This window comes from Epinephelus moara, chromosome 5 (assembly GCF_006386435.1).
Source record: "Epinephelus moara isolate mb chromosome 5, YSFRI_EMoa_1.0, whole genome shotgun sequence".
Lineage (NCBI taxonomy): Eukaryota > Metazoa > Chordata > Actinopteri > Perciformes > Serranidae > Epinephelus > Epinephelus moara.
The window spans coordinates 23753893-23778979 of record NC_065510.1 but is presented as its reverse complement, the minus strand read 5'-3'; the positions used below and the strand labels follow the sequence as shown (position 1 = coordinate 23778979).

The 25087-nt window shown below is 41.4% G+C and overlaps 1 protein-coding gene across 10 annotated transcripts; it reads right to left on the bottom strand.

Annotated features, from left to right (window-relative positions):
• Window positions 1-964: 964 nt before the first annotated feature.
• On the bottom strand, window positions 965-25087 carry pcm1 (pericentriolar material 1). 10 transcript variants are annotated; one of them, XM_050044910.1, is made up of 40 exons: window positions 24926-25087; window positions 23515-23653; window positions 23143-23391; window positions 21750-22076; window positions 19218-19388; window positions 18492-18611; window positions 18010-18196; window positions 17588-17697; window positions 17025-17298; window positions 16783-16933; window positions 16216-16434; window positions 15555-15721; window positions 14769-14998; window positions 14239-14381; window positions 13987-14116; window positions 13503-13667; window positions 13229-13410; window positions 12827-13036; window positions 12463-12736; window positions 12091-12236; window positions 11749-11993; window positions 11031-11211; window positions 10634-10938; window positions 10371-10532; window positions 10072-10128; window positions 9710-9882; window positions 9191-9322; window positions 6586-6715; window positions 5899-6066; window positions 5667-5764; window positions 5032-5166; window positions 4725-4928; window positions 4529-4588; window positions 4287-4437; window positions 2744-2904; window positions 2594-2657; window positions 2270-2478; window positions 2040-2132; window positions 1820-1943; window positions 965-1653 (listed from the first exon to the last, which is right to left on the bottom strand). In XM_050044910.1, the coding sequence occupies exons 2-40, from the start codon at window positions 23608-23610 to the stop codon at window positions 1628-1630; spliced, it is 6429 nt and encodes a 2142-aa protein (XP_049900867.1). In that variant the 5' UTR covers window positions 23611-23653; window positions 24926-25087; the 3' UTR covers window positions 965-1627. The 10 variants fall into 10 exon arrangements, with proteins under 10 accessions (XP_049900867.1, XP_049900864.1, XP_049900872.1 ...); XM_050044907.1 differs by having other exon boundaries at window positions 23515-23629; XM_050044915.1 differs by having other exon boundaries at window positions 5899-5964; window positions 23515-23629.

Below are 25087 nucleotides of genomic sequence, written 5' to 3'. Positions count from 1 at the left end.
TGAAAAAAATCATGTCATAGTATAACATACTGTGAAAATTTTCACTAAAATAAGTCATAGTATGCCAGGAAATTATTAAAAGGTAATTAAAAAAAGTCATAGTATAGTATGTAAAAAATAATAAAAACAAATGTCTGTCAAAAAATAAAGTAATTTCACAAAAACATCCTTGTAAAGTATGCCTAAAAATTTAATTTTAAAAAAGTCACAGTATAGTATGCCATTAAAAAAAATCATTTATAAAAAAAAGTCATAGTATATAATGTCCAAAAAATAATGAAAAAAAAGTCAGTGTAAAGAATCGTAAAGAATGTAATAGTATAGTATATCGCAAAAATATCCTTATATGTCATTAAAAAAAACATTTATGGTAAAGTATGTCATAAAAATTTTAATTTAGAAGTCATAGTATAGTATGCCACAAAATATTAAAAATTTTCATTAAAAAAAGTTATAGTATAGTATGTCAGAAAAAAAATCTTTAAAAAATGTCCGTTAAAGAAATTCATACAAAAATGTCATTGCATAGTATACCATAAAAACGGATTAAAAAAAAAGTCATAATGTAGTAAAACAAAAATGTCATAAAAATTATGTCTATATTATAATTGTTATTTACATTTTTTTATTTTTTTTATTTGACAATATTATAATTTACCACGGAGTCAATTACTTGGTCCTCTGTTACTGTTTGGAAGCTGGATCCAAACATGCTTCAACGTTTCATAAGGAAATTGTCCATTCAAATATGCAGTAGATAGTATCTGTAAAATCAAGATGGCTGTGATCAGTTTGACACATTGCTTGCCTTAATTACATCTACTGGACTCAAAATGTACATTAAACTGAATGCAGCAGAGTGAAAAATATTTTGTTCTGTAACCCACATGTCCATTAAGGCTCAACATGCAGTGTCACAACTGAAAACACTGATGCACAATGAGATGTCAACACACAACACACATTTTGAAAGTTCCAGCATTTTATTATTTAAAACTTATTACTGTAATCAATATTTTAATTACATGTAAATCAATGGAGACTAACCATTAACAGAACAGTGTATAAAGATGTGTTTGAAGGGATAAAAGTTACATCTGAGCTTTGAGCTCTGACATAAAGGAAAAAGTGTTCAAGCAGGAGAAACAATTAGCTGAACTTTCATCCTACTGTAATCTCCTTATAATTAGGAACAGAGTGCAGAAAGACGAGCTGTGTAACAATAAGGCCGGGCCAAGACAAATAAAGCATTAAAAAATAAATCACAACTCATGTTAAACTGATCCCAGAACCAGGTAAGGCGGATCTGAACAGGAGTTTGGGGACTATTAAGATTCAGACAGAGGCTTAACTGTCAGTAATCAGCAGCATAAAGACAACCCCTCCCCAGATTACCCACAAATCACATGAAACATTCAGGAATAAAATGAACTAAGTGTTGATGATGTGTAGATGTTTAGTTGTATCTGTTGTGTGTTCGAGTCACAGCTAACTTGTGACCAATATGAGGAGCCTTTGCTCCTTTAAACTAGCAGATAAAGAATCAACAATCCTACATCCAGAGCAGATTGAGGGTTTAAGCATAGTGTTGCTAAAAAACAGTAGATTGAGACATCGGTACAAATCTTTACACACTCTGGGCACCAACAGTGTCTGGAAACAGAACAAAGGAGAATACAAAATTTAAAAGGGTTGGACTTTTAGTTTATGTGCAGACAAAAATAGCTTCCCTGAATGGATGTAGACACGGTAACAAGAGACGGTGTCTTTTCTTTTGTGGGCTATTTGGCAACTACACAAACAGAAGTGTATTCCATACCTGGTTCCTTCAGTGCCTGTGCATTCCCCACCAGCCCAGTCAGCGATTCAGTGTTCCCATTGAGGATCTCCACAGACAAGTTGTTATTCTGCTGTTCCTCCACTATTCTCTTCTGTAGCTCCTCCTAATGTTACAACACACAGTACATCACTAAATAAAACTGACTTCCCTTTAATTAATCCTAAATTTTATGAGTTATTAGTTGGCAGCTGTTACTCACCTCACACATGACCGTAAGCTGCAATGGTAAATCATCCACCTTCACGAAGTCTTCCTCGTCAGATTTCTGACTGGTGTTACCTGAGCCCATCTCCTGCATCAATAATATTGATAAAGTCAGAACACAGCAGCGACAACAAAGGGCAACGTATCCACTGTGATACCAGTGAGTGATGGTGCTTTCATTCCAGAGACTATTTTTAATTAAACAATCTTCAGGTTTGAACTTACATCTACATTGATCATGACGGGTGAGTCTGTGTCAGGGCTGCTAGTGGTGGTCGACTCCTTGGGGACATCCTGATCATGGGAGACTTCATGGGAGCTTCCTTCTGATGCAGCAGCAGCCTCAGCTTTGCTCTCCTCCTCAGGACTCTGGCACTCCGCCATGTCGTGGTCCTCAACTGTGGAATCCACTGTCCCCACTGACCTGTTGATTTCTACAAAACAAAGTGACAAAAGTTTTTAATTCAAGAAAAAGTGGCCTCACAAAGGGTCTATAAATGCAACATTTCTATCAGACTTTGTAGCTTGAAGGAATTTTCTGGGCCTCACCACCCTCATTCTCTAAACTCCTCTGCTCAGCTTTGGTCTCCTGGGTTTCGCTTGGTGTCGCCCCCTGAAGCATGACACAATTACACAGGTCAGACTACGGAAATTATATTAAAAATACAAGTTTATGTTTCTCAGAAAAATATGACTCACTGTCGCAGTGACGTCCTGCTCCACCTGTCCATCAGCAGAAGCCTGCAATGATGTCTGAACATCGACAGGTCCAGCTTCAAACTCCTCCATTTCCTCCTCCTCGTTCTCATCCTCTCCACTGCCGTAGTTTGTCAGGGCCTGAGTCTCTGCTTTGGAAAGACCTGGAAGAAAGACATGAGAGATACATACATGTTACATATAAAATTTAATGTAGGCAGAAAAACATTAACACACATTTTTATCTTAAAAACCCTGACATTACATTTCATTACAGGCAATATCTCATTGACGGTGATGGATTACTGCATGAATAAATTCAAAGTCTTAAGTTGCTTTTTAAGGCATTTAGGATTCAGGGGCCTTATTCACACACATTTGGAGAAGCTCCTAACTTAGCCTAGAAACTTTTAGCAAGGAGTCTTAGCTTAGGGGTGATTTAGCAATGTTCTCAAAGCAACTCTGAGCAAGGAAAGGACAGAAAGTTTTATCTTAGTGAGGAGGTGTGGTTGACCCTGTTGCTAGGTGTGATGCTTGCTTTTAACAGATGTGATTGGTTGTCAGAGACACGCCCAGTTTTCCAAATACCTTAGTGTTTTGATCATTTTATTTATGGTGGAGAATATTTCGACCATTTTCTCCTTCGCTTAAGAAACTCTTAAACCTCTTAAAAGTCCTCCTCCCTACTCCTGACAGTTTTTCACCTTAGGAGCTATTTTAAGGTCTGAGATGCTTTGTGAATAATAATTTACAAGGACCTAGTCTTAACGTTGAGGGGAAATTCTAAGAAAATGTCACAATCTCAAAAAACTGGGCTGTCTACGCAGCAGAAAGACACAAATACTTTTAGAATTGGTGCGACATTACCAAAGACACAGAGGAAAAGGGGTGTGGCATTTGCTTTTGCTCTAGAGGTAGAAAACCTACAGCTACCAGAATGCACTGCAAAGTACTGGACCAATAAACGCTCCCGCTTGTGGGTAACGTAATGCGAGGATAGACATTCTGACACAGGAAACAATGTGGTACCCGGCTGGTAACGAACAATCTCGTTTCACAATAATTATTCTTGGTGAAATCAGGAAACAGTATGGCACCCACTTCCTGTTCACAGACAAAAAATTGCACTGAAATATGTTTATATAAAGGCAATACAGGAACAGAATCTTGGTTTATATTTTATCAGCGCTGCCTTTTGATTGGAGTTTGGTCTGAGTGAGAAAGAGAGGCTGCTCACTCTCTTGAGCCGCTTCTATACTCTTAGTGTTCAAGGTAGTGGACATTAGAAAATGCAGAAGTACAATCTGTAGTTTGGCCACAGCCTGAGAGCCAGCGAAAATCCATCGGATGACACGTTGGAGCTGGGAGATCAGCAGGGAGATCTGGGCGCTGGTAAAATGGTGGGAAGTTTACCATAGTGCATTCACACATACTACACTCATTGTTAAACTGGTTGAAAATTGGCAAAATGTCCCTTTAACAATCCTGGCATATACAGGATAACAATGTCAGATGTTGTGTTGCCCTTTTAAATATTTTCACTTACTGATTGACAGAGGGATTCCCTGTCCATCCCCTTCATCTTCATCTTCCTCCTCCACCTCTGAAGCTTCACTGCTGCGGCTGTTCTTCATCTCTGTCTGCAGGTAAAGCTCCTGGAGGGTAGAATCACCTTCCTGCTCAGCCTCATCTTGGTCCTGACAGAACAAGAGAGACATAATTGTAAAACAGATTACTGGTTATCTAAGTGGTACTGACGGTTTCGTTATCAGTATTAGAATGACTGACCTTGTCTTCATCTGTGTAGGCTGGAGAAACTGATTTATCACCACTGGCTGCAGTATTTTCCTAATTGGAGGAATTATTAAACACCATCAGTTAAATTAGTCTCAGTCAGACTGTGCTGTGCTATGGTGTTAATTATTCTGTCATACATACTTTTGTTATATCACCAAACATACGTGGGAAAAGAAAAGACATCTACCTTAAGACTGTGCTTTACTTTACTGGGTTGTTCAGCCCTCTTCTTATGTTTGTGTTTGGCAGCCAAGGCGATGCTGCTGCTGTTGTCCAAATCCTGCATGAGCCTAAAGAAGGCGAGTTCATTGAAGAGGATCTCAGAGATCTCCACCAGAAGGTCCTCCCCGCAATCCTTTAGAGTACGGCCCACAAATTTACTAAGCGAGTCCTGGAGCAAGAGAAAGAGAGTGAAAACGTCAGAAAGGCTGTTCTTCATTCTGTCTGCTTAACCTTGTGTCGCCTGCACTTGTAAAGCTTGTCACTGGGCGTACCTGCAGTATGCCTCCCAGCTGTCTGTGGAAAAAGCGGACAAACTCCTTGCTTTCATCATTCTGTTGGGTGAGAGTGAGGACCATGCGCCGCACAGATGTCAACAGCTGGAGGGAGCACACCTCATCCATGTTCTCCTAATAAAAGAAAACATGAACGTTACAGAGTGACTGAACTTTTCAGTAACTGTTCACATTCACAGTGGTGTGCATAGTATGATGGCATTCAATTTGAGCCTTAAAGAGTTTAGCAATGAATTACTTTTTTTTACACAAGTATAGGAAATTCATATTTTTTCATTCCCAGTACATCCTCTGCTGGCACAAAGCTGACAACAATCCACCCTGCAATCAAATGATCAATCTATTTTTTTGTCACATGAAATCATAAAAGTACACTTTCAGTGAAATCCATTCCATCTGTTCCTTCAATTTGTGAATTGCAATTTAGTCCCTTTTTTCCTCCTTTACTGCTATTGCTTTACAACTGTCTGTGTTTCCAGACTGCAGCCCCAAGATGTAGGCTACAGTGTGTGTGTTAATGGCACCCTGCATGGTTCTGGTAATACATAGTTTTGGTTGTGGAATGATTTAACTGTAGCTCTGGGTACAGTTGCTCCCTGTGTTGATTATCTTACCTTAAGGAAAGGAATGACTTCTGTCATGATGGCTTTAATCTGACGATCCAACTGCTGGGTGTCAATCTGAGGGCAGCGCGCATCACCAGCTGCAGCTCCTGCTCACACAGACACAAATAAAGGCACAATTTTACTCAGAAATTCAGCAAAATAAAACAGAAAAATGAAAATGATTCTGCTGCTTCAGGTCTTTGCACATAGTGTACTCAGGCAGGCTTGAAAAACGTAGTACCTTTCACTAGGTCAGCAGGGTTAGCAGAAGGATGTTCAGCGTTTGAGACTTCAGAGCCACCTGCATCTGCAGAATTGGCGTTGTAGGGGTTAAACTCAGCTTTAAGCTTCATGCGCTCATACTCCCTAATCCTGGCCAGAGCTTTGTCTAAATGAATCACCGTGTTGCCTATCAGAGCAGCAAAGAAAGGAGAGCAAGGGAGTGAAAAAGAGACGGAAAAGGGATATAAGAAGTTCAAAATCAATGAAGCCAGAGAGAGAGAAGACTGTAATGGACATTAATGCATCTGTAACCATGTTTACTCTGCAGGATCAAACAAAGTATGACAGCCTCACTTCTAATCGATGTCACTCAAGGTTCCATACGTCAGTAAAATTCTTTAGTTTGGCTAGGTAGTGTTGATCCTGAGGTGTAAACTGGTGGGTTTATTAAGACAAGCCCTGAGTAGTTCTGCTGGGAAAAGTGGGAAATGGTACCTTAATCTGATAAAGTATAAATAGCCCAACGCTGCCAAACCAAGATCGCAAATGAATCATGAGCTTGCAGATTCGTCTGGTTTCCAGGAAAACAGTTACAAGGCAATAAGCAAAGCATCTCAGCTGAATGCCAGCATGTGGAAAAGGTTTCAGACAGGTATACAGTTTTACACGCTTCAGCCCCAAATTGTTTCTACATGCACAACTATACCCAGGTCATCGTTCGCAAATGGTTCCAGATTGGAGGAGGTTGACATGGTGCTTTCATTGTCCACAGATTCTGCATCATCTCTCTTCTTCATCGTGTCCTGTGTGAGCCTCAAGTTCTTCTCCACCACCTCCTGAAAAATGTGAAGATTCTGTCATGAGGCATCCACAGCACATATCTGACATTTCCTGAACCAGAAAGGTTTTGACACCAGTTGTTTGGAGTTCAGCATTTTGGATTTGGAGTGGATTTTAGAAGATGCACCTTTATATTAGCCTAACATCCCCCTAAAATTTCCAGCATACACTATAAACAATAGGAATAGGAGAAAAATCGATTCATATTAGTATTGCGATTTTGTTGTACAATATTTTAAATCAAATAAATATGAGTCAAATGCAGAGGTAGAAAGTTGCTTCTTTTATTATGGTAATCATCACGTAAAGTTATATCTGTTTTAGGAAAGACAAAGCCATCACGAAAAAGCAGGAAATGGAAGAAAACGGTCAGCCAGACCAGCACATTTCCCTGCCAGATCAGCAAACTTTTTGTTGCTGCTGTTACACAGATCAGACCCAGGCAACTGTAAACCCAGGCCCTGGGGTTTGCACCAGCTGAATTTGAGTTGCTACAGCAGCTACTGAGTCTGTCTCCAGAGCTTCCACCCACTCTGCTCCTGGCAGATAGTCTCCTAGTAGCAGGGGGTGAGGCAGAGGGATTGCAGGATGTATAACCTCACTAATTCTTGACTCATTTTTGGTCTGATGAACCGAGAGAGAGCAATAGCAGGGCAAAAAGGGGCTGAGAAAATCAATTCACTGAGCACAGCTCTTAAGTGGAATAAGATTTAGATTTGAAACACTGATAAGCACTGCACTAGCTTGATGAGAAGGGACAGCTCAATGTAGCAGTTTGGGTTTACTGCAAAATATATATATTTTTCTTTTATTCTATTGAACATGTAGGTTATAGTTATTACGTCAGTCAGTAAAGTTAACTTAATAAAGCACCTTTTACAGAGCAAGGTAACAAAATGCTTACTGGAATAAAACTGATACAAGTAAGACCATACAGTTCTTCCATTTACTTTACATTACAGTCTTGCGGTTGTATGACTTCGCAAACCCATCAAGTTGCAGTTACAGATTATATCCATGTCAGTGAAAACATGGATGCTTCACAGAGGCTCTATACACTCAGCACAATTTCAAGGTGGGCACCCAAGAAAAGTGTCGCCAATTCAGTATCTGACAAAATGTCTCCCCTTCTGTTCCTGAGAAATAACACTGAGTAATGGCCAGAAAAGTGTTTTTACAGAACATTATCATGTCACTGTTAAGTTGACCTTTGACCTTTACAAATAAAATGTCATCACTGATCATTTAATCCTATTAGACATTTGGGTAAAATGTCATTATAATTAGCCTGTGAGTTCCTGAGTTATGGCCTAAAACATGTTTTGTGAGGTCAGAGTGACCTTGACCTTTGACCATCAAATTCTAATCAGTTCATTCTTGAGTACAAGTGAATGTTTGTGCCAAATTTGAGTAAATTTGCTCAAGGCTTTCTTAAAATATTTCCTTCATGAAGTGAGACAGATGCAAAGTCTCATTGACCTTGACCTTTGACTACCAAAATCTAATTAGTTCTTGACCCTTGAGTCCAAGGAGGAGGATATCTCAAGGCGTTCTTGAGATATCATGTTAACAAGAATGGACGGACATGCGTACGAACGAACATATGTTCGTTCGGTATGTATGGACAGACAGCCAACCTCAAGACACGGCTATTGCCAGCGCAAAGAAGAAAAAAAAAAGACTGACATGTGATGTGCATTGTTTTAGGGAGTATGTCTCACAATATACAGTTTCTAGAAGTGTATGGTTGAACTTTTTCCATGATCCAGCATTAAAAATTTCAACAAAAGAAGCACTAAATTGTAAAATCAAATCGCAATACTAGAATCTCTGTACTTAAAAACCACGACACATATCCAAACGGCACCCAAGTATCGAAGGAGATAAGCATATTGTCCCAGAACTAATAAAAGCAAGGGTGGTTTCTCTTGCCATTCTCCTAACATGGAAAATTAGACATTTCATCCATCATTCTGGAACAAAGGCATTATTTAGACAGAAAAAAGGCTTGGCACCCAATTAGTATATCTCTGGGGACCTTGGCCGAGAACAAAGAACACATGTCTGATCTGGCAAAAGAGACGTGGGGAGATGAGGGTCATTTTTTTTCAGACAGGTTTCTGAAGTCTTGCTTGCTGTCAAGTTAAATTCAAAGACAATGAGGATGGTGGGAGGGAAATTAAAATCAGAGAATAAAGAGCGACATAGAGGGATGAAAAGAGACAAGGCAGGGAAGGATGAAAGGAGACAAGGATGAGAGAAAAACTAATGAAAGATGTATTGAACTGTAGAGGAGGGAGGAAGTAAAAGTGATTTAAAAAAAGAGTAGTGGGAGGATGGCAGTAAGGACTAAGAGAAAGACTTGAGAACAGGTAGAGGCATAAAAAGGAGCAACACACAATGAGAGAAAGAGACAAAAGATTGTAAAGGTATGAGAATACCACACTGGGAAGAAATAATGTGTCTCTTACAGCGTCACTGGTTGCCAGACTCTCACTGGGTGTGAGCTCAGACTGAGAGCCTGCAGCCCACGCCACAGGACCAAGAGGGGGCAAACGGTCCTCAGCTGCACTCTTCTCTGCCAGGTGTCTCGTCACTATATCCTGGTAGAAACACAGATACACTGTTTTAACTATGTAAAGTTCTCAAGGAGACACTGCATATATATCTCAGGCCAGGCTCAGATTATATGAGTTTTAAAATTCTGATTGATTGCAGTGGATACTTCCATAATCTCATCCATGAGTAAAAACACACAAAACATGTCCATGTATTGGAATCAGTATCGGAGCATCTCTAATAAAAATCTTGTCTATAACCAGTCACATGACCAGATATTCAGTCAAATAACCACTCTGACCTTGAAGCCAGACAAGAACTCACCACATATTTCCTTTACGGGCATATGGAGCCTGGATATCTTGCAATCTGAGGCCAGCATAAAGGACAGCACTTCACACAAACTATCACTAAGTTGTGTCTATACATACCTGGAGGGAATACAGTGCCCTCTGCCGTAAGTAGTCTGTGTTGAGCAGCTGTAGCTCATGGAAGAGCTCGATGAGAAAGTGAGGACGGGACTCATTCTGGGATATCAGAGTAGCCACTTCAGAGTAGATCGTCTCCCTCAGCGCCTCGAACAGTGAGAAGTCGCTGCTTGCATCTACAGGTTCAAGATTTGACAGTATGACACATAAGTGGATACTTGCATAATCTCATCCATGAGTAAAAAAAACCAAACGATAGTCTGTCGTCAAACTTGGAAGCTTTGGTTTAGGTTAAGGCAAAAATAGAACATGCATGAGATGTTTAGGTGACGTAATAACCACATGATACTGCATTGTGAGTTTACCTGGTGCTTCTGTGCATGCAATTCTGTTAGAGAGGAAGGGTGTTCTCCAAGCATAGGCTGTGAGTAGGATAAATTAAAGTAACAACAAAGTAAATTAACCCGAAATTAAAATGAAACACGTGTTCATGACAAATGTGCAAAGGAAAAGTACAGAGCAAAATGTTATAATTACAACAAAAAGCTGACATAAAATAAGCCTGATGCAGATATTACATGTGTGCACTGAGAAGCAAAAAACACAGACACAAGAGGGGTGAGGTGGGTGCATTAACTTTGACTGTGAGTAGCTTGACCCGCACCAGAGGAGAGGTCGTTTCGTTTGTTCCCGAGCTTAGTTTTGCTGTCGAGTTTCTCTTGAGTCAGCTTGTCCAGCAGACTTTTGTTCTGATCCTTCTGATGAGACAAGGCTGCCCTCTCCTGGACAAAGTCTGCAATGCTGCTGACACTGTCACTCTCGTGGCCTGAGGAAACACAAAAACAAATTCAACAAAAACATCCTCAGTATGTTTTTGCTGATTTGGTTACTGCAAATAATACGGGAAATTTAGCTCCATTTTGATACCTTCACTGTTCTTGTGCCCTTTGCTCCTCCTGCGACGACTCTTAGAATTGGGCGTCTTAGTCCGTGAGGCCAGGTTGGCTTGTGCAGAGGCCTTGCGTCCAGCCTTAAAAGTCTTTGTGATGGTGGTGGGATCAACCGGATCAGGCATGCTGCTGAAGCTTTCCTGTGATGCCCTGTCAAATTCTTGAGGTTGGGGGTGGCGGCAGGCAAAGGTGGGGGAGGAGGAGGGAGACTCGTGGGGCTCCGTTTTAGATTGGTGATGCTGGGCGGTGTTGTTTGTGTAGGTTTTGAGCCAGCTAGATGATCTAAAAGGGGTCACATGGAATATAAATATATATACAATAATGTTTACACAAATACAAATGAATGTCTTTTCAGAGGACAATGACAGACATACCCTCTTTCTGTGGTGGTGTTCAGAGGAGAACGCTGCAGCGGAGGAGGAAAACTCATGTACTCAGTTTTGATTGAGGTGTTGGGGTCTAGCTGCTGCTTCTGGTGGTCAGAGGTCACCTGACTTGTCGCACCCTGAGGGAACTCGCCCATGGGAGCAGGGAAGAGCGGATATAAGTTAAAGCCTGCAGGGTGAAAGAAAGAAAAAATGTTTTAGTGTTAACAGTCCCAAGAATCAATTCCATCATGACAGTATGACTTCTGGCCTTTGATTTCTGCACCACTGAGTCACTTTAAAAAGTATCCCTTGCTTCAAATTCAAATTCACTGATTGAAAAAGATTACTCATACCAGTAACAGCAAAAACATTAACTTTGTGTAGGAAGCGTTCAAGAGCTACCTGAAGAAAAAACATTTTCTATATTTGCTGTATTTAATTTTTTGAACATTTCTGATTTTCTTTTATTGCAAAAAGGCATTGCCAAGAATTTCATAAATGCGCCAACCTACTGAAGGTCATACTTTGCTGATCTTAGAAAAGATAAGAGGGTTTTTGGCACTCTGAATCACATCATAACAAAAACATCTTTAGCTGGTCTAAACAATAACCCTGTCTTTTATGCCTCAATGTTTTAGCTTCCTGTTGCTTCTAATGCAAACCACTGTAGACATGTTTTTATGTGAGAATTAAGCTTAACAGCTAATAAATATGTATGTCGTACTGGGAGGGAGTGGGGATAAGGCAGCAGTTGACATATTGTTGGTTGAAGGATGCAGGGTTGAGGAGAAGGGGAGGAAAACGCCAGGGGAGGCTGAGGGAGCGGAGCTGGATTCCTGGTATGAGCCGTGCTTCTGTGTCTGCCAACCTGCTGCTGAGGAGGCCTGCTGATGCTGCTGTTGCTGCTGTTGCTGCTGCTGCTGCTGCTGCTGCTGCTGGCGGAGAAGGTCATTCAGGACCTGCTTTAGTCTGAGGGGAAAGTATGACAGGATGTAGGAAACTTAAAAAAAGATGAACTACTTGTTTGAAATAAAGGAAGTGTATAATTGTATGCAATTGTTTTCACCTTTGTACATTGTTTTGCTGCCAAGCCAGCTGCGTGTAACACTGGTTGAGCTGGTGCATGACCAGGTGGACCTGTGGTGATGACAGGTTGTTGGGTAACACACTGTACTGACCTGTCAGCAGGGTTTGCAACATATAAGAGAGTGTCTGTGGAAGGAGGTGAGAGAATTTATTTGGTTGGAACAACTAAGACAAAGTAAAAAGGCACCTTAACAAAGACTGCATAGAAAGGTATGAGCAGAGAGAACAGTTACTGCACTGACAATTCCACTATACCTAAACTTCAAACTAAGTTTCCAAATGTGGTGCAACATTGTGTCACTAATCAAGGTCAGTGTCCGCATGTGTGCATGTATTTGTTCAGTGCTCCAACCTGCTGGTCCTGCAGGAGTGTCTGGCACATGCTGGTGCTGAAGTCCAGCTGTCGCTGCAGCTGGTTGACCTGTTCCTGCCACTGACACGAGCCCTCTGCAACGGAGAGCTCAGAGGCCCAGCGTAGGTTCTCTTGTCGCCGTGTACCTCCACGCTGGCTGGTTGAAGACTGGTTCAAACTGCTGGACTGCTGCTGCTGCTTGGCCTTAGTCTTGTTATAAAGAGACTGATTCCCACTACCTTCGCCTGAGAAGGCTGGCGGAGGCTTCAGGTTGCTAAAAACACAAAAAATGTGCATATCATTTTCACAGACAGACTACAGATATCAGTGTGATAGATTTCCTCCTTCCTCCACTTCGTCTGACCTTCCTTGGTTCTTCCTGTTGCTGTAGGCGCACTGGTTCCTGCTGGATGAGTAGATGTGGATATCGTCATCAGAGCTGCTCTCTGCACATTCTTCATGCTCCTCGTCCTCCTCTGCACCCATCTCTGAGCGATATTCATCCTCATCTTCATCCTCCTCCTCATCATCATCATCAAGATGACAGGGAGTGGAACCCCAGGTGGCCATTGTCCTTAAGACACATCGGCAAAATTGTAATAAATTTAAAGAAAAGCACAAAAGCTCATGTTGTAAAATGTAGCTCTGTAGTCCACCTGCAAGAATCTCCTATTTTACTCATAAAATATGTAAACTAACTGAAAAGCTAGCTGATTCGTAACCTTGACTTGGTGAGACAGGCCCCCCGGGCAGTTATGTCTCCTACCTTTCATCCCTACTGACAGACTGTGAGGGTGTAGCGAGGCCTTCTGAGTCATCAATCCGCCTGGGAGAGTCACTGAGACCACTCCGCCTCTGGTGTTCGGCCATCAAGGACTCTAGGTGCTTTCTGCGCTGTCGCAGTTCTTCCCTCAAGATCTGGTGACGACGCATCTCGGACCATAGCTGCTGGCGACGCAAGAACAGAGGAGAACAGTTAACTTGTCTGAAAGTACAGATCTCATTGGGACATGTGATTCATGATAGCCAGGGGGTCTTACCTCATTGTCAGTGACTGAAGCAGCTTCTGGAGCAGTGGGTTTGAGGACAGTTGAGTTAGTTTTGGGTCCAGAGGAGGAGGAAGCCAGGACACTGGCTGGAGTTGAAACTGCAACTGGAACCTTCCTCAGCAAGCCCTGCTGACTCACTGAGCTGGATACAGATGACTAGAAAGAAGACCACAGTGTACTTTTTAATAAAAATATGTAAACTGTAAAGAAACTGATTTACAGTGAGGTGCCAGCTTATTTGATATATCCAGTCTAAAGTAATCCAGTATAATACAAAAGCAATGTAATAAATCCCACCTTTATGAGGGTTATAGTTTTTGTTAAAATTATTTTATAGAGGTATAAAAAATATATTAAAAACACATTTTTCAAATCTGATTTCTGATTCAACTTCTTATCTAATCCTGGTGTAGATTCTAGGCATATTATTTGGAAATTTGGTGTGTGTGTGTGTGTGTGTGTGTGTGCAAATTACCTGGAGGTCAGGGCATGCCCACTGCAGGTCCTGGATCTTGCCCTGGATTTCAATTAGCTTCTGGCGCTCTTCATGGAGCTGCTTCAGCTCCTGCTTCTGCTGACGCAGCTTCTCCTCATACAGCTTCTCCCTGTGTCCACGATAGTTTTGATGCAGTGCAAATTAATCCAGGTCAAAAACCACATACTAAAAATATGGTGAAAATAATGTTTTACAACTGTGCAGACCGTCAGGCAGTCTTGTAAACTGTACCTGGCCTTGCTGGAGAGAGTGAGCTCTCTGGGATTCTGTTTAGATCCGGCCCCCAAAGACCCAGCCACAGCAGCTCTGGTATTATTTGGCTGTTGGTGCAAAGCTTCATCCTCATTAGCTGTTGTGACATCAGTGTCATCACTCTGGATACACACAGAAAACACATAATCTATACAGTGTTCAGCTCAAGATTGAGACATCTCGGGCAGCTTTTAAAGAAAAATCCAACCCAAAACACTTCACTGTTGTCTAAGAATATTGTTGTACACTTTTTGCTTGTAATCAAGGCTCATTATTTGTATTAAGGTTTTTTATTATTTACATAAAAAGTGACAAGATGCTACTTGTGTATAATAAAAAAAAACATTTAACCCAGTATCTGTATTAATACTACCAATACGAGCAGACAAAATCCTTTTCCATTTTCAAATCCTCCATATTTACCAACCTTCCCTTTCATTCTGCCGATCAAGAAGTGACACCTACAGTCCCACCATAAAATGTTAATATTATTCTCCCATCTGCCTCACCTGAACCATGGCAACCAGCTCCTGAAGCTGCCGAAGTTTCTGCTTCGCCGTGTGCCGATGAACCTTCTGGGAAAACCCTCCATTGTTCCCCAGACTACTTCTTCGACTAGAGCCCGATGCCTCACTGTCTGGAGCCACAGCCTGTGCCCCTTCATCATTATCGAGACAGTCTTCATCCTCATCGTCAACCTTCACCTGATTATAGGGGGTGTCCCTATTGTACTGGCAGTCTAGATGAGAATAGAGATTCAATTTAACGGAATTAGTTTGTAAAATGATACAATTTAAAAGTGTCTCTTTCCATCTTTAAACTTTGAACTGACAAAGAATTTCAAAAATAAGCTGCTGAAGCCACAGCACTCTTTAATAAGTGTGAAATTTTGGTTTTGAGTTTTATCTCAGATGTGATATTCTGTTAAAAGTTTCAAACTATTGAGGTTTAATGTCACCAAGTTTGAAAAGTATGTTTATTAATAATGATAATACACCTTCTACAGTATGATACAGCATATCTCTACACTGCTGTGCTCCTGTCAACACAAGCATGAATGAAGACACAATTAAAATGATTTAAAATTATAACAAAATATGTTTATAATCAAATGAAAGGACAACAGTCAGCTGCAGGCAAATGCATTGTGGCTATATTCAGGTGGTCATATTTATAAAAATCTTTATGTCACCCACCTTTTGGGGAAAAAAATGCAATAATGCACAGAGATTACCCAAAATGAAGAATACCAGTAGCTTTAAGATGGATCGGTGTGAGCACGTGGATGAGTGTACCTATGGCCGAGGGTATGTTGAGGCTGCGGAGGTTGGCTGCTGAGCGGTTGTTGATCTCACACTCAGTGTTGAGTCTGCCGTCACGGTTGTTTGTGGCACTGCTCCTGACACTGTGTCTGTTGGTCAGGCTGTTCAGGTCTGTCCAGTTCCCACTGCGCTGTGGGTTTCTAAACAAATAAGGGGCGGTGACTGTTATGGATACATCACAATGTCAGTAGTAGAGTTACACACTCTGTGACCTGATGCTAAACATTATCATATTGTAACTTGAGCCCAACAACAACAAATCTTGTCATCTTATTGGGTGATTATTATGCTTATTTGACAATGCCCATTGCCATTTCCTGAAGTCCAAGATGTCTAAAACCCTAAAATATTAAATCTGATATAATGATATACAAGAAAAAGTAACAAATTATCACATTTGACAACCTAAAACCATCAAATGTTTGGCATTCTTTCCTGAAAATGGACAAACGATTAATCGATTATCAAAATGCTGCCGATTCATTCTCTCTTGATCGAGTAATTGATAAATTGACTAATCGTTGCAGCTCTAGTATAATAATTAATAACTCAATATAAGTCCAATCAATCAACAAAACAAAACAAAACAAAACCATAATTTAATTCTTATAACTATCTATTCTAACAAACACACCTGATGTTAGTTACAGGCTGGCGGTTCTCCTGCTCAGAGTCAAACATGGCCTCAAACATAGAGCCATCTTCTGTCTCATCCTCCTCCTCCTCTTCCTCATCGTCATCATCCTCTTTCACATTCTCATTGACCGCATCCACCATCATATCAGAGGTCTGCTCGTAGTACTGAACCAACTCCCGCAGCTCATTCAAACGCTTGTGGACCTCCTTTAGCTTCCTGTGGGAAGTAGAAAAGAACAAATGTATAGATCAAATGCAAATGTATACAAGGCTAAATTATTAAAAAAGGTTATGTGACACTCCAAAACAACATCTTGTCAATTCCCCTGAAGCTCAATGTACAGACCCACCTACAGAAAAGCACCGCTATGAAGGGTGAGGGCTGAGCATCTTGTTGAAGAGCACTTTAGCAAAGGCTGAAACTTGTACACAAGAGGACAAGTACTAGGTTTTATGGCTGCAAGGTTTCATTACACCACCCTATGTTACACCACCCCCACTCTATAGAACAACCTGCTATTGATATCTGACCTGCCTAGTCAACTGCTTGTGTTTTTGTGTGTACCTGAGCTTGTCTGTGGAATTCGAGCTGTCCTGGTGTTGCGTGAGTGAAGGATGAAAGGGGGTGGAAGCTGACGCCCCATTAGAGCAGAGAGCAGATGGACAATCTGAAGATCCTCCCATGCTCAGACTGCACTGTAATGACAAGCCACGACCTGAAAGGCACCACACACAGTTCATCAACACCTTGTAGGGGGGGAAAAAGCCGATGAATGACTCTGAAAAATGCTTTGGGAATACTTGTACATGAGTTGTTGTTGAGTGTCTGGTCTCTGAGTGAATGCAGCTCCTGCAGGATCTTGTCCATGGTTTGTTTTTTGTCCTGGAGCTCTTGGAGCTTTGTGAGTTTGGCACTGGCAGCTGTTGCCCCAGTGTCTAGGCCAGTGTGGGGACCGGAGGCAGAGTGCAGGAGAGGCCTGTGTTGAGGTGGACCAACAGCCTGGGGAGTCCTGGACCAGCACACCTCTCTTGAGAGGGAAAGGCTCTCTGCCTGGCGACGGTTGTCTGGCACTGCTTTAGTCTATGAAGGAATAAATTATGGACAACTTGAACTGTGAATTTGTTATTTAACAGCTAAGACACATTTCTTGATGAAATAAAGATTTTTTTTAAAGTTAACATGGCTTGTCAAGTGAGAGGCAGTATATCTCACCATACTGACATTGACAGAATGCTGTAATAATTATAATTAATACTGAAAAAATGCAGGGCATGAGTTAGAAGGCAGTTTAATGTAGGAGATATTTCTAGATGACATAATGATATTATTTAGGGAGGCTATGGCAGCCCAGATGCAGAGTTTCCTGTACCTGTGAGTCATGTAGCTGGTTGTGGAACCGCTGGATCAAATCGTTTAACTCATCGTTCAGTTCTGATGTGATGCTCAGTCCAGAAACACTGCCGGTGGTTTCTGTGACAACTAATGACAAGAAATGTCAAATGAATTCAATATAGGAAAACATCTGTTTATGCTTATCAATAAATATGGCTTCAATTGATATAAACTGTAATGACATTTAGAAGACAAAAATAGTACATTAATATGCCTTTCATAGTGTAGACAGTTCTTGCAATTACATTTTCATTAAAGGGATTCCAGCTCAGTTGTCACTGATGCATCTCTGTCTGGAGCAAAAGTAATGTATACTACTTTTTCTTCTGGAAACACAGACAACTACTAGTCTGCCCCTGACGGTGAATGTGCCCCTGGCTGTGTTAATCTATATCTCACCAGTGTCTTCAATCACAGCAAGTGCCTGCTCTGCACTGTCCTGCATGGCCATTAGTGCTTCCTGTCGGCCCTGCAGGGCCCTGAGCTGTTCCTGCTGCTCCAGCATCTTCTTCAGCAGCTCGTGCTGCTTACGCAAATTCTCCAACTCTTCCTTCTGGTCAGCTCGCACTGTTTCTGGCCTCCCGCCCTACAGGAATTCACATACACAGAGCATCACAAACACTGACTCTACCAAAACACAACAGTGCTGCAGCACTACTCAGCAGAAAAGGTATAAGAGCCCTGTCAGGATCTGATACAGCAAATAAGACTAACCTACAATGATAAAAACAAAAGAAGGACAAACCGCTTTGTTTATATTTTCTCATACCTAAATTTAAAGACAAAATACAATTACTTTATACTAATTGCAATGAAATAAAGACCACTTACAAGGCTAGAAAGGGGCATATTTTTGGGAAACAGTCAACAAATGTACACACCGTTGCATTTGAGGCATCTGAAGAGCGGACCTCAATGTTAAGAGAAGTGCTCTCTGCCAGTGAACCTGAGCCCACAGCAGAATCCAGGGTCCCCACATCGTCCTCCTCATTCTCCCGTGTCTAGAGAAATAGTGAAAGAACAACAAAGAGTCAAAGATTACTGAAAAAAGGGTGTACACATATTTGTCCAACAACTGTTTGCAAATGCTAAAGTAACAACTTATTAACTGAAAATGATTTACAATATGGTTGCCCAAATGATCCATGGATGAGGATGCGTGTGTGTACAAGCTGTTGAACTTTGTGGGACTATGAGGAGCACAAAAAATGCAGTGAATTTAAGTCTGCACAAAATAAAAAGGGGCAAGTATGACTATATTTCACAGAAATGCTCCAGTCAAGGTAAAGTGATACCAAACACAAAACAAAGCCACCCCACAGCTATGGAAGGTAGCATGCTATTGAATGTCCTACTTTTATTTTCACATAAAACATGACTAAGTGTTTAAGGCCACAGAGAAAGACAGCCATTAAAAATATGTGTGGCCAGCTACCAAGAACAACACAAACAGCTTCCATTTTAACCACAAATTAGCTGACAAACAGGCTTTACACATGAAAGACCATATTTTAATGAAACTGTACACCTTCGCCTGACAGCATGAGAAAAGCAGTAAACTAAATTAATTCTGAAAAAGATAAAGAAGAAACAAATGACAGACTGACCAGCATTTTCTGCAGGAACCGTAAGTAGGACTTCTCCTGCTGCTTGAGGTGGTCGATGAGATGGGAGAGTCGCTCCACATTGGCCGGCACATCATTCTTCTCCACTAGGTCGTCCCGCATGGAGCTGGCCTTGCTGATGTACTCCCGGATCTGTACCAGTTTGCTCACCACCTGAGACCGTGCAGAGAGAGGAGGGTGGTGTATGGGTGTGGGTTTCAGAAGAGTAAACGAAAAGAAGACAAGAGAAAGACGTAAAGAAAGGTGAGCGAGCATCTGTAGCGACGGCTCAGACTGGGCTAAATAAGGGCAGAAAGGGGGGTTGGGCACAAAACTCACTGGGCACCAGGGGTGGCATATTTATAAATTGCCCTAAATACAGCCTAGTTTCAGCTGCAGTCGCTCTCCCTCACTTTCATCCTATCCTAGTTCTGGTTTCACAGAGTAGCCTGAAGTGCAGTGATACAAAGACACTGCCATGATGTGTACATGTGAAAATGGACTCATTTAAAGTAAATGTGAAATAAATGTCTTTCTAAGCAGGATCAGTTCAATTCTTTTCTGGGCAGGGCAGGGCAGTGGCTGTTGTGAACATAACACTGACATGCCATCACCTATTAAGTTGATGTGGTGAACTTGGTGGTAAACATTACACAACTAGTGGTTACGGAGCTACATTATCAATCATTTGGAGTCATGTGGTGAATGTAAGCCAATGTTTCCCTGTTTTTTAGCTCTGTTTTTGGTCTTTACCAACTCCAGAGAGAAATATCGGGCCCTCTAACTGCTACATCCTATACTGTGTTCATTCACCAGCTAGTCACAAACTGTGGCTCCTGTTTGGTGCAAAGCAAGAAGTGAGATCTCCCTGCTGTGGCACAAAATGACACTATGGGAGCAGCAAGAGTGATGCAAAACAACATAGTTTCAGCTAAGACAGCAAAAAAAAAAAAAAAAAGTTTAAAAAATTGCTATAAAGCTCCAGAAAGCCAAGTGGAGCTGTACTGATAATTCTTCCACACTGGTATAGCAAAAATATCAACTACAACCACTTCAACTAAAAAAACTAAAATCCTACACATCTCCAGGCCCCCTGAAAAACCCCATCATACCATATCATCCGACCATATTCTCTGAAAAACTGAAGCAGTTTTCACAATTGTTGGTAAATAACTTTTTACATGGCTAACATCAGCTTCATAAGTTATGTAATGTTGGTTGATGCAACGCAGTTATTTCAATAACATCTTCCATACCACTTTCTTCTCTAAAATGTCACTACATCAATGTACTCAATTTATAAATGCAGTCTATTAACTCCTTAACAGTAGCCGCTCATCAGTTTGTACTTGGCGAAGACATGGATTCTCTGTAGAGATTTTTTTCTTCTTGTTTTTCATTGCTGTTGTGCAGGAGAAATGTCTACCCATGTTACTGGTGGCATACCTTCTAAAACATGTAAATTTGTGTGTGTTGCACTGGGAATTATGGGCCTGTGTCCACATAGCGTTTTTCTTTCAGTGCCAACATCTTTTCTCAATTGTTCTCAATGAGGAGCGAGCGTATGCAGCCGCCGAGAGAAAAGGCACTGTGCTCTGCGTCCTATTTCAGAGCGTTTCGTCTTTTTTTGTGTAGCCGCTCCATGCCCTTTAAGTTGAAAAATCTCTGAACATTTCAGAAAGGCATCTGTGACGTCACTGCTGCTTCTTAAGCTAGGCTACAGTGTACTGTCACAACAAGACAGAAAAGCTCATTTTTTTAGGAGCACACTGGCGGCAGACACTAGAAGTTGCTGGTGAATGTTGTACTTTTATCACTGTTCGCTTTGCAAGATTGAAGTTTCCTGTGTAGTCAACCCTCTGTTAATGTAGTGTTACATTAGCTACCTGGCTAATGTTAGTTTCAAGATATGGCTGTCATGAAAATAAAAACCCACGCCAGCGCTTTTTCATAAGGCACTGGGACGAAGCACTTCCCAGCAACGCCAGCGCTTTTTCATAAGGCACTGGGACGAAGCACTTCCCAGCACACTGCCAGCAATTCTCTGCTGAAAAAATAAATAAAAAAGCTGTGTGGACACAGGCCCTAACTCTTACTCTATGTCAAAACATGTTTCAGTTCTGTTTCTTCATTTACTGACCTAATTTCTTAAAAGTAAAAGATTTTCTATATCTTTTTTATACCATGGTTCTAGGGATGGCAATATCGGTCTGTCTGTTGGTCAGTCCATCACTTTGACAAATATTGGATGGAATGCCTTCTTTCTATACATAAACAAATTCTATACAGACATTTGTGGTGCCCAGAAGATGCCTTCTAGAAAATCTGATGATTCTCTGACTTTTCCTTTAGCACCATAAGCAAGTTGAAGTTTTCACATATTCAGTAAAATATCTCAAATTGTGTAGAGATGTGTGTGTTTCTGAGACCAACACCTCATTGTTCCACTCAATCCTCAGACTACAAAGCATCATGTGGCAGTTCAACAAGAGTAAGAGCTGATTAAAACCTTGGCAACAACAAACAAAATGTTACCTGACTGCTGTCTATTCTCGGCTCTGCTCTCCCGTATTCTCTGTGCGCTAAAGGCACTCTCTCGACGCCACCACGGCTGAGCCTCGGTGTCTCCTTGGTGGGAACCAAAGGGGTTAACGTGTCCCTGAATCCTGGGCTCTGCTTCTTAGTTTCCTTGGTGATGGCTGGTGTGGCTGGGGCAGAGGAAGAGGGAGGGAGCAGCTCCTTGCTTTTGTTAGTGTTTACATGCAGAGGTAGGAAGTTGTAGGGCTTCTTGTTCTCTCCACCTAACTGACGCTGGTTGTTGGCAGCTGTGGCACGCCCTTGGGAGTCACTGCCGATGCTCCTCTGAGTAAGAAAAAAAGAGCAAGTCAGAAACAACACCATTCGGGCTTCTGGGCATTTTCTTATAAAATCTCACACACTGTAGGTATTAGCCTTTTATGTTAATGAAGAATTTTTCCATAAATCTTTTCTGTCCAAAACACACTGTACACAACCAAATATGCTGTTATGGAACATGTAAACATAATTTATTAGTCTAATAAATACAGAGCCTTTCCTGATTACGTGCAAAGCCCTTTTGCTAACTTCAGTTTTGTACACAACAGAAGAGCCTTATGAATATTAACATGTTTCCATGTACTGATCTGTCATCCTCAATTCCACAGCAGAACAAGGTCAGCCACACAACACTACACCAAACTATGAAAAATATTCTGCTATCACTTTGCTTGACAATGCATCACAGCAATGCCCAGTGCATTTTATCACAGCACTACAACTTTTTATTTTTTTAGTGTGGTAACTGTTAAGATTTTTAATCAATGCCCTTGAAATTCCACAAAAAGCATGAGACTTAACATGAAGCTGTCTACAGTCAGCAGTACAATCAGCAGTCCTCATGCGCAGGCTGGTCTAAGACTTAAAATCAGTATGGGATGTTAATAAAGGTGTTGCACCTACACCGTACCTTTAAAGTAAAATACTACATCCAAAGTGATACTACGATTCTCATACTCGCAGTACTACAGATTACCACACAGCTTCATGCTTAGCTTAAGTGTTGTGTTACTCCTCAAATAACCAACTGCTTTATAAATGGTAGCAAATGGGGCTAATTAACAAAACCATTTAAATCACAGCATGTGCAACTTGATATGTACAGCCATCTGCAGTCAGTTATTGTCAATGCTGGTTTCTGTTTGTAACTGTTGCTGTGATTAGTTTGTCAAACCATTAGTTCACTGTGTTATCTCTGTCCATGGACAGAGCTACTGCCCATACATTCACATATATCCACCAGCTCATGTCACTCAGGTCACTTTATATAAAAAAAAATATCCTTGTATTTCTGCAATGTGAATTAACAACTACTGACCAGACTGAACAGCAGAGTACAGTAACTTTTTACCTCATCCAGGTCTGTGAAATTGATTCTCTGACGCAGCTTGTCCAGCTCAGCCTGGTCCGGGACAGACATCTGAGTGGTGTACTTGATGTGGGGGAAAGAATGAGGAGTGCGTGCTCTCCTGCGACCAGCCCCAGGGGTGGACTCTGGTGAAATATCATTAGTCAGGCGGCTCTCCACCACCGCAGCTGACAGTTTCTTCCTGTTCTTCTCTGAAGATCGGTTGGCTTTCTTCTGCTGAACACCCCAGTCCTGACCAACAGCAAAAACATTTGGATAAATTATTATATATGTTTACTTTAGGAGGAACAGGCATGGATGATAAAAGCAGAAAGTGTTGAGGAGCATCTTTAATGTAACAGGATGAGCCCTCACCAGATTGTTGAGTCTATCTTCCAGACTGCCATTGGTTACAGTCCAGTTGTGCAGCTCCTCTGCACTGTCATCAAAAGGAGTGCCTCCAGTTGCCATGTCACCCTCTCACAGCTTGCTGGAATTCACAACAAAATGCATACTGGTCACCACCACCACCACCACCACCACAGAAAGCAAGTTATACAAGTGTGCATTAAAACATTATAGGAAAAGAACATTTCACAGTCAAGGAAACAGCTTGCTGGAACTCACAACAAAGGAGATATTGATCACCACAAAACAACAAGCACGTTATACAAGCTTAACCTACATTTAAAGAACAAGAAAAGTCATGTCAGGAATATATAGGGTGTACATTAAGACGGGTTAACGTTAGGCTAACTAGTTAACTTAATGCTCATATCTTTCACTGTAAACTTAACCAACCGTTAGTGTCTGAAAACGACAGCAAACTTGACACACAGCCAACAGTAACCGCAGTAACCGTTATACTAAAGCATCGTCTCATGTCTTACCAACAGCCTTTAACTTTAGCTAACGTTGACGGCAACTCTCAAATCACGATCAGCTTGACAACATCAATCACCGTAGACACTGGCTGTTTCATTCACCTGTCCGTTACCGTTAGCGGCCGTTGGGTTTTGTGTGTGTGTGGCCCGCTCGGGTTCCCGGGGAACAACAATAGGACATTCCCTCCACCACGCAGCGAGTTAGCGCGAGCCTTCTGTCACTGCTCCCAGTCCCCCGCAGCGGCACCGGCTAACGTTAGCTTAACGGGCAGAAAGTGCAGCGACAGCCAGTGTAGCACTTGTAGTTAGCTTAAACAAATGTTAAAAATGTGAGTGTGCGTAGCTCCTTTCTTGAAGAAACTTTACTAGCTTCACATTTGTGACCCAGTTCCGTCCCCCAATCGCCATGGCAACCCCAATAACCCCGATCTGCACCAGCTAACGTGCTGATTAACGTTGACGTTGCTCTGATTCCCATCTAATGAACACCACCACTCTTAACGTTGATTGTGTCGCTCAAACAAATCACAACACCCTATGCTAACGGGTAACGTTAGCGAAAGTTATCAAGCTTGATGAGGTAGCTCGCTAATGCTACCTAGCTTGTGAACAGCTGCTCACCGCGGAGCTAGCTAACTTTAATGTCTCGCTAAAAGTTGAAGCAAACAAGCACCTCAGCTCGCCTTAACGTCAGCTAAGCTAAACTTATAAAACTGAGAATTACGTTAGCTAGCGTTATAGCACTAAAATAAGGTTTGCCAACTGCCATGACTAGCGTTAACACACATTAACATTAGCTAACGACAAACGAAGCAGGTTGAAATACTGGCTTTTAGTCATGTTATTTTGAACTGCGCTTGCTAAATTAGCTTACATTTTAAGATAGGGAACGTTGATATTACCATTCAGAGTGAAAGTGAAGGAAATGTCGTTACGTAGCACTTCATATATTGCAGAAAAGGTGTCAGAAATACTCTCTGACTCTGGTGAAAAACATTTGATAAATAATAAAGTGTTATCGGTCCCAAAACGCAGCAGCGCGGATGTGATCCTGGCCTGATATA